Below are 9,945 nucleotides of genomic sequence, written 5' to 3'. Positions count from 1 at the left end.
AACAAAACTGCCCCAGAGTCTGCTTTGCGGCCTCCTTTGTCTCCTTGCTCGGCCCCTGTCACACGTACAGCTAGAAACACACACACACACACACACACACACACACACACACACACAATTCCTATCGCATCTGCTCTCGGGCAGCATTTCCAATGTTTTGTGTTAGTCAATTGGACGGCGAACAAAAAAAGCCATTTGCTCAGTATTATTTAAAACAGACTTCATAGGGCCACCCTTTTGTGGAAGCTTTATTTGCACTAAATGAATAATCTTAATTGCATCACTCTCGAATTAAAAATCAATGTTAATCAAGTTGAGAGTAGTAAATATCAGTTTTCATTGTGCCTGGGTAGGGGGCATTTTTCTTGTGTTGCAAATAAAAATACAAGTCAAATAACTTTAAAAGGGCATTATGTTCTGCTACAAATACAATTGAAACAGATTGTTTAGGAGGAGATCAGAAATGGTACAGAATTTTGCACTTAATTTCCTCAGTTATCATTTACAATAAGAACCTCCGGGCTTGACAGCCAAGTCTAAACAGTAGTAAATTAGTACAAATTTATACTGATTTTACTCTAATAATCGTAATAAAAGCTTATAGATTTGGCACTAATTACATAAATGCCTAATGATCTTGAAAATTACTGTGGTTAGAAATATATTACTAATCTAAACTTTGTTGTTGGCTGGCTCTGAAAAATCAGAACATTAGAAATGGTTCGCTTCACTTGTGCAAAGCACTTTAAATTGTTCAAGTAGTTTAACACATTCAAGAGGAAAATAAAGAGCATTTAATTTATTTACAGCCTTAAAGGGAGTTGGGAGCTGAGCTACACTTAGAAACTTTGACCAGAAAAGCGGGTTGGGGGCCCAGGATGTGAGTGTGGGCGAGGCCAGGAGCCGGAGCCGAGAGGGAGCACGCCGGAAGAGTGCAGAGCTCACCAACCCGTCCTGCGCGCGGGGCCCGAAGCCGACAAGCGGACGGGGGAGGCTCTAGAGGAGCCAATTCCTTTCTGCGCTCTACGCCTGCCGGGGGTGGGGTTGGGGGTTTGGGGCTTGTCAGGCTCAGGGGCCCGGGCGGCTAGGCGCGCGGGAACCCCCGGGGCAGGCCTGCTGGCCCGCAGCGAGGTCGAGGCGCTTTCGGGGACAGAGGCGTGTCCCGGGCGGCTCAGAGCGCGCGGGCGCCTCTCCCGGGTCACGCAGGGGTCATGCCTTCCTCTGATTCCAGCCCTGCCCTGCCCCTGTTTCGGGAAGATCCTTGCGGGAGCGGCGCTTTTGAAGAGAGCAGGGCGGGGCAAGGGGAAGGAAAAGTGTGCCGGGAGAAAATCTTAAGAAAAATTGACCGAGGCCGGGCCCAAAAGCCCAGGGAAAAGCCAAGGCTGCCATGCTGCTTTAGTTGCTGCTCGGGGGCTGGAGCCGCCAAGGCTGCCGCCGCCGCCGCCTCCTCCGGGCGGGCGGGCGCGGGCGGGCGCGGGCGGGCGGAGTGGGGGGACTCTTCGGGCGCTGACATTTGCAGGCTGCCCTCCTGATTGGTTCCCTTGCCGAGCTGCTCACGGGTTCATTCAACTGTTAAGCACCTCCCCGTCTCTCTAAAGGACATTATAATGCAAGAAGCCCCCTTTTTAACCACAAACCGAATTTTCTTTCATTTAGGTGATCTATATATATCTATACCGTATAGCTTATAGCTTATATCTATTTTAAATAACTTAAAGCCGCTAAAATTTGGGGGGGAACAGCTTTCGCCCTGGAGCGGTGCGCGATGCTGTCTCACGCCGACCTCCTGGACGCCAGGCTAGGTGAGTGCGCGCCTCTCGCCCGGGCAGCCAGGAGAAGCTGGGGCAGGAAATTGTCAATTTGTTCCTTATTTTACCTTAATGCGCCCTAAATGGACTAATTTCTTTAAAAGTAATTGTGCTACATTAAAGTTTAATTTGATTTAACATTTTTTTTTTTTTAATCTATGGTATATGTAGATCCAAAAAAGGAGTTGGGGAATGTTGTTACTTTTTGTTTTCCTACTTTTTTCTTTTCCCCACACCCTTTTATTATTATTATTATTTTGAAAGGCGATCTACTCCATAATAATTTGCTTTGCCGTGTTTTTTTCTCCCCTCTCTTTTCTCCCCTCCTGTTTGCTTTGATTTGAGATTTCTTTCTCTTTCTCTGTCTTTTTTCCTTTCGTTCTCTCTGCCCTATACTAACTTCCCTTCTCGTCTAAATGTGGCTGAATTCATAAAAAAATCGGGCATGAAGTGGAAGCCTCTGTAATCCAGGCGGACTCGCTAAGTGTGCTTGCTAAAAGGAGAAAAGCTACATTGTTCCTTACAGGCAACGCTGTGGTCAAAGGCCGAGAGGAATGCTCCTTAAATTTCCTCGGAAAGAAAAGTTGAATTCTCTAAGTCTGATTCCCTATTATATCTATAGAGTTTAACTAGAGGTTCCCTAATGCTGTCTGTGTTGCTGGGCTCTGGGTTTCCGGTTTGGGAATCTTTGGTGATGGATATAACTCCATTTTCCAAATACTTTCTCTGATTTGAGGGGGAGGAGGAGCTGATATGGGTTGACTTCAGGGGGTGGAAGGCTTGGAGACATTTATCTTCCGAATCTAGAGGGGATCCGCTGAGGGCCGGAGGTAGAGTTCGTCCGGCTGCAGAGGCGCAGGTGGGGCAGTAGCCAAGGAGTTGTTTAATTTTCTCTTTTTTTCTTTCCTTTTTCTTTCTTTTTTTTTTTTTCCTTCTGATTTTTTCTTGCATTTGCTCTTGGTTTCCTGGGGTGCCGGGGGTTCAGTTTGTGAAAGGGACTCAGAGGCACGTTTTACTGCCGGGATTAGGTGTGTGTTATTGTGAGAGACAAGAAAGCATGCGCTGTTTACTACCAGAACCGGCAACAGACACGGGGGGGACAGGGTCAGGAGATGTTATTCCAGCCTGGCAGTCCAAATTCTGGGAAAACCGGACTATTACTTCAGGAGTTCCGCCAAAGGGCAAGCGTGGGCGCGGAAAGAGCCGAGAATGGGGCTGAAGGAGGATGGTCCCGACCGGCCTCACCAGGAAAGTAGTGACCGCGACCTCCTTGCCTCCTCAGGTATGAAAGATGCCGCCGAGCTTCTTGGCCACCGGGAGGCGGTGAAGTGTAGGCTGGGCGTGGGGGGTTCCGACCCCGGGGGCCATCCGGGGGACCTGGCGCCCAACTCCGACCCGGTCGAGGGAGCCACGCTGCTGCCCGGGGAGGACATCACCACAGTGGGCACTACCCCGGCCTCGCTGGCGGTGAGCGGCAAGGACCCGGATAAACAGCCCGGGCCCCAAGGTGGCCCGAATCCCAGCCAAGCCGGCCAACAGCAAGGCCAACAGAAGCAAAAGCGCCACCGGACGCGCTTCACCCCAGCACAGCTCAACGAGTTGGAGAGGAGCTTCGCCAAGACTCACTACCCCGACATCTTCATGCGCGAGGAGTTGGCGCTGCGTATCGGGCTCACCGAGTCGCGAGTGCAGGTACGCCGGGATTGGGCGCGGGGGCAAAAGGCAGAAGGGGGCGAGAGGATTTGGACAAAGGGTTTTTCTTTCCTCTAACGGGATCCCGGGCTGCATTTCGGTTGTTTCTGTGTTCCTGGGTCGAATTCGCTCTTTCTTTGCCCGGATACTCGCTCTGAGATCACCTCCAATGGACACACAGGTTCCTCATCTTACGCGGGTATATCCACTTCCCCGCAGAAACTACACAAATAACGAAGCCCGGAGTTGTTCCGCAGCCGGGTTCTCCTCTTTCTTCCTGATAAGGGAATCTCCGCGGTCTCCGCCAAAAGCACACCTGGACTCCAGCTCGCGTTATCCACAAGTATTTCATTACTCCCCTAAAGAGATTGTATTAAGGATCTGGATAAATGGAGAAGGCAACAATATAGAGAAAACATGAAAAGAGAAGAAATCTAGCCCTAAGGGAAACCTTTTAAAAGGAGCCATACCTGGGTTTTATTCTCCTGAATATCGCCCTCCGATGCTCCCAGGCAACATACCCCTAGCTTTGATGTTTGCAAGGGGTTTGAACTTTGATTGGCTACGAGTAAGCTGGGGGCAGTTGTAGCAATCCTCCAAAGCCTGTGGGCTCCGGATTTTTTGATTCTTCTAAGGAAATGGGGGAAAAGGTCTTTTTTTTGTAGATACCCCCCCATAGAAGAGATATTTAGGATAGCAAAAGTTGACAAGTAGTAGACAAAAGCATTATTGTTCCCTATTCCTGTCCAATCGTCCTCCAAGTTGGAAATTTCATAAATTCTAGAAAATTACACTTATAATTTCCTGAAAAGTGGTGGATAGAAGTATAAATTCAATGAAATCCAAGAATTTTTTTTTGCTTTTTTTAGGAATGAAAACAATATATCATATATTTTATGGACAGATACTACAAGAGAAATTCCAAAAAGAACGCTTAGTCTTGAGCTATCCAAGGTGCTGAAAATCCTTTGCTACCTTGGACTTGGGTATTTTCTGTCCGGCATCCTAGATATCAACCTGACTCATTTGATAAACTAGCACCAGCTGTTTTTGAAAATTAAGAAGCAAGCAAGAAGGTTGGCCATAATCACAGTGTTGAATATTTTTTTCTCCATTCAGCATTTTAAAGATAGTCTAAACTGGAAAATAATGTATGTTTCTACTCTAATGGTCAGCAAATGAATGTCATCGGGGAGTTAGAGTGGTCAAATGATAAGGTAATATTCAGGATTTAAGATCACGATTATTATTTTTACTCAGCAAAATCTGGGTGACTTTCTCAATGAACTCTGAGAGGCCCAAATCACTGGCTATTGAAATTACACACCAAAGGGGTGCTAATTTCATTGGGCAGATATATTAGTAATGTTATTTAAATTTTTTCCTTGCCCCTTCTTCTAAATCTGAAGTTTAACTCAAGCCTTTACAGATAAATACAATTTCAATAGTTGTATTAATCCTAATGACAATCCTGGCTTGTTAAAACCTTGTGTGTTTTTATTTTAAAAAGTAAAATACTGTTGCATAACCTAGCCATACTGGTAGTTAGTTAAAATTAAAATACAACTTAGAATCACAAATAAAATATAATTGGAGAACTGATTTTATGAAAAAAGAAAACGAGGTCTATTAAACTTTATTAGGTCTTCCAAAGGTTAATGACAGTGATTCTTTTAATAGAAAAAGTTATAAGTGAAATAAAATATAAACTATGTAATAGAAACAGTTATTTTCAGAAAGTACACAAAAGAATATGCAAGAAGAAAGAGATAAAGTACTTTAATTGTGCTAGCATAATGTTCAAGCAAAGATAATAGCTTGAGGCTGCTGATAGAAACAATTTAATAGAATGGCAATTTCAATATTTTTAAAAATAATGTTCCATAGTTTAAAAAGTAATCAGCTCAACATAACCTTCTTAATTAACATTTCAAGATGATTAACATTATGTAATTTAATGCAAAAATAATTTATGGAAAATGTATTTACTTCACAATTCACTGTACCATTGCTCCTTGACCAAATTCAAATTAAATAGTAATTGGTTGATGTTCTTATATGATGAGTACTTCGTAGTTTTCTTTATAGTTAGCAGATTGCCACACATTCTTTTCAGGATGTAGGCCATCACACTGATTAAAAATGATCTAAATATTTAATTTTTTGCAATTCTATGTTTTTTAAAAAGAACTTTGATTGTAGATGAAATTATCCAATATATTATTTTTGTATGTATATCTGATATAAATCAAACTTTAATGTATTTATTAAAGTAACTCTACTCACATGGAGGCTAATTCCATGTCTGATATTGCGCCCCTTTTCTGGCTAGCGTAATAAAACCATTTCTTTTATAGCATGCCATTATTAGAAACCAATTTCAGAATTATTTATAACCTGGAATGGCTTATTAAGCAGCAATGCGAGAATCATGCAAATTACGCGATCAAATGCAATATAATAAGCATAATCATTAGTCTCTAGCACGGATTAATTAACTTTCAATATTTTATTTACATAAAAACCAAATCAGTGAAATAACTTCTGCACAGTCAGGCTTGCCTTTCAATATTTTATACGAACAAAAATAATGTGCTGTAATTCCATTGACCGTGTCCCCCAGAATGGCCCTGTCACCTGCCACATCTTAATAGGGGGACAAGCTGAGAGTATTTTCTAGTTTTCTAATGGAATGAGAAATTGCATTTTCTTCCTCTCCCAGCACTATTAAAGTGTAATGAATTCGGCTCAGAGTTCACGGCTGGCTGATCGAAATGAACCTGAGATCTAGGCTTTAATACCGCTCCCCAGATTTCCTCCCAAATCTTCACATTAATCATTTGCTGGATTCCAATGAGATCTTCATAAAGAGTTTGTTTCGAGGGGGATAAAAGTAATATTCTCTCTCTCTCCCTCTTTCTATTTCAGAGCCATTTATAGCTGGGGAATTAAACGGGCTATATATTTTAAAATACATTTACAGTATGTCTATATTACTGTAACAGCAGATATCATGAAAGTGGATTTTTAGATTCCAACCTCCATTAGATTCTCACTGTTGTATTAAGCATTTTCCAAGAAGGGCTGCATTTCAAACTGACTGTAAGCTGCCAGTAGCTGCGGTTAATATATTTCCTCAGTTGTCATCTGTGCATTCTCAAAATCTCCCTTGGTTTTGCCTGCATTTTAATCCGTCATGCTCTAGTTTTCAAGTGGAAACATTCACATTTTAAAAACATATGCATCATAGTTTGGAACGGAGGTGCTCAGACCCCATGCACACCCCCCCCCAACTCCAGTAAGCCATGAAACATAGAATATTTTGTAGCCACCATTTGACTACTAACCCTCAAACATAATTGAGCACGATTTTTTTGATTATTTCTATAGTATCTATTCCTTGAACAGCTGTTCTTTTCCGCCTGTGCCTGAGCAGATCCTAGAACCAGAAATGTTCCTGGCGGTAACGTTTTCTACTGAAATTCTGCGGAACAAAATTTTCCCCTTCCTTTCTTCTGCTTCTCTCCTCTTCTGTCAACCCCCCACCCCGACCCCATCGTGCGCCACAATCAAACGTTTCGGTATTCACTGGCCAAAGCCTAAGCACATGCAGGGTATTAGGAACGAGTCTTAAATTTATAGATACCAATAAAAATATATCCGGGTGCGGGATGTGAGTTGTGGTGATCATACGCAGACACTGCCCTGCCTAGAGCTCCATCCCATCTACCTTCCCCCAGTTCAGTGTTGGTGGGTCCTAAAAAAGGACCTGCAACCTCACGTCTTCTCGCTGTCCCTTCCTTCCCTCTCGCGAAGGCTGGTAACAGCTCAATTCGCAGACGGCCGCATTGATCCCGTGCACCCCAAGGCCCCTGCTACCTCATTAACCCGCCGCGCCACAAACTCCGGATCTGCGGCGGGGAAGGGACGCGTCGTCTTTACCCAGAGCGGCTACTGGGGTAGACAGATAACGCGGGAAATGGGGTAGAAACTAGAAAAAGATCAAATGGTGAGTGACAACGCAGGGATGGCAGAAAGGCCAGGACCGGCCCAAAGCCGGGCGAGAATTCTATGTTGCAACTATCGATGTTCACACTGGTCGGCGGAGAGTGCGTCTTCACTTGCACAGGTGTGAACACGCCGTTGTGCATGGCTGGTTTAATAAGAACTGGGATAGGTACGTCCATGCTCATGATGCTCTATCTTGCAGAGTAAACACTACAGATTGGATTAACGGATGAATAACCTTCTGGTCACGAATTATGGTGGCCAAATTGCGTGGGCCAAATTCTGAGAGGAAACTCAATCAGTACCTGTGTGATGTCCCACATCATTCATATTTATGCACAGTAAACCTCTAGCTTACTAGATGTTAAACCGCAAGCCTACCAAGTAGGTGTGCTAGCAACTATTTTCTTTTTTAATTTCTAAAGATCAAATCAAATACGGGGAAAAGGGAGGTTGTCTTGGTCAGGCAGCTTACTTGATATATTTCAGGCACAGCCCTTCCCCGGTGGCAGTGAATTTGACATCCGTAGGCAAATTTGCTTGGTAGGGTCTGAAATTCCTGGGCCACTGTTAGGAAAGAAAGAAGTTCTGTCTCTTTCGCAGTATATTTATTTTATCAAACACGTCTCCCTGAAAAAGACACCTGGGTTTTCTAAGCAAGATTAAATTTGATTCATAACTAATGTAAGCTTTAAACTCGACCTTTAACTTGTAATGGCCAGAGAATTTGCTTTTAGTTTGTAGATGAAACGGGGATAACCTGAGGGAATTGCAGGCCTTAGTGTTTGGAATCCGCAGTAAGTTCTTGAAAAGAATGGACTTGAAGGCCCTGGGGGTTAGGGCTTCAGCAGCAGGTTCCCGCATGCCCGCGCAGCCCAGATAAAAGATGCCCTTTGGGGATTTGAGGCACGGAGACTTGTGGCAGTAGCACCAAGCGCTATCGGAGGAATCAGAAGTCACTGTGGGGACCCAAATGACACTCTGGCTCAGTAGCGCTCTCTTTTCCACACGGATCACTATATTAACCTCTCCGCTCTGTCAACCATGGCTGTAGGGGTTTTCCTTTGTCTTTCGATTTTGAAACTGGCTGTGTCATCAGTGGCCCTTCATCAATTTCCAAATTTCCAGCCTTTCTGAAAATTCTACACCTCATCAGTGTTATAAGATACGTTATTAAGCCACCTGGGTACACATGTTTATCTTCATTTGTACACCTGTGGGTCGAGCCTTGACACATGCCTGCCTGCAGACTGGTGCATCTGTGCAGTGCATAGAATGTGCCAGAGTGCTGGGGCGTGGTAGCATGTTTGCACTGTGCATAAGCGCTCCCTGGCACCATCGCTCCCAAGCGCGGGAATCCACGCTTAGTGAATGAACCCAGTGCCAGTTACCACCAGCTGGTGGAGAACCGGGGTTTCTGTATGGATGTGGGGGCATGTCGTGCAGAGGGCACTTGCTTGGCCTGGGTTTGAGTGGGTATATATGGGTACATAAGACCCGGGCTTCCGCAGCATCGCAGGTTGGCTGTCAGGCTAGCTAACCGCGTGCTCTCTATCTCCCGCCTCCGCCCGCTGCAGGTCTGGTTCCAGAACCGGCGCGCCAAGTGGAAGAAGCGCAAGAAGACAACCAACGTGTTCCGCGCGCCTGGGACGCTGCTGCCCACGCCAGGCCTGCCTCAGTTCCCGTCAGCCGCCGCCGCCGCCGCCGCCGCCATGGGCGACAGCCTGTGCTCTTTCCACGCCAACGACACCCGCTGGGCGGCGGCCGCTATGCCGGGCGTGTCGCAGCTGCCGCTGCCGCCGGCGCTGGGCAGGCAGCAGGCCATGGCGCAGTCGCTATCCCAGTGCAGCCTAGCTGCTGGGCCGCCCCCCAACTCCATGGGCCTGTCCAACAGCCTGGCGGGCTCCAACGGCGCTGGGCTGCAGTCGCATCTCTACCAGCCAGCCTTTCCGGGCATGGTGCCCGCTTCCCTTCCCGGCCCCAGCAACGTCTCCGGTTCGCCCCAGCTCTGCAGCTCCCCGGACAGCAGCGATGTGTGGCGGGGCACGAGCATCGCCTCCCTCCGCCGCAAGGCGCTAGAGCACACAGTCTCAATGAGCTTCACTTAATGCCGGCGCGCCACGGCCGGTGCCGCCCCCAGGGCCTCACAGGAGGCCCTCTCGGGGCGCTCTATGGGTTCTCGCGCTCTGCTGGGGCCCCGACCCTGGCGCCCTGCCCCGACCGGGCCCCTATCCCGGCCCCGGAGCCCTGCCCCGACTCGCCCCATTCCCCGCCCGGTCTCGTTTTGCCCGCGCCTCTCTCCACTCGCCTGGGTTGGCTCCAAGCCCCAGCCCGCGAGCCCCAGCTCCCCGGCTGATTTCGCTCGTCCACGGTCCCTCGCCCCGGGAAAGTTCATCTTCCCTTCCCATCCAGCTCCTTCCTCGACCCCATTCCCGGC

At 46.8% G+C, this 9,945-nt stretch overlaps 1 protein-coding gene across 1 annotated transcript; it reads left to right on the top strand.

Annotated features, from left to right (window-relative positions):
* Window positions 1–1,765: 1,765 nt before the first annotated feature.
* On the top strand, window positions 1,766–9,616 carry LOC119507631 (orthopedia homeobox). Its single transcript, XM_037800838.1, has 3 exons — window positions 1,766–1,802; window positions 3,091–3,500; window positions 9,086–9,616. The coding sequence occupies exons 1-3, from the start codon at window positions 1,766–1,768 to the stop codon at window positions 9,614–9,616; spliced, it is 978 nt and encodes a 325-aa protein (XP_037656766.1).
* Window positions 9,617–9,945: the final 329 nt, after the last annotated feature.

The sequence above is a fragment of the Choloepus didactylus genome, chromosome 13 (assembly GCF_015220235.1).
Source record: "Choloepus didactylus isolate mChoDid1 chromosome 13, mChoDid1.pri, whole genome shotgun sequence".
NCBI classification, from domain to species: domain Eukaryota; kingdom Metazoa; phylum Chordata; class Mammalia; order Pilosa; family Megalonychidae; genus Choloepus; species Choloepus didactylus.
The sequence above is the reverse complement of the archived record's forward strand: the minus strand, read 5'-3'. Positions and strand labels throughout refer to the sequence as shown.

Bases quoted from the DNA above. Each gene is read 5' to 3' on its own strand.
- LOC119507631 (XM_037800838.1), top strand. From the start codon at position 1,766: ATGCTGTCTCACGCCGACCTCCTGGACGCCAGGCTAG. The intron at 1,803-3,090 runs GTGAGTGCGCGC...TTGCCTCCTCAG, and splicing joins CCTCCTGGACGCCAGGCTAG to GTATGAAAGATGCCGCCGAG. The intron at 3,501-9,085 runs GTACGCCGGGAT...CGCCCGCTGCAG, and splicing joins TCACCGAGTCGCGAGTGCAG to GTCTGGTTCCAGAACCGGCG.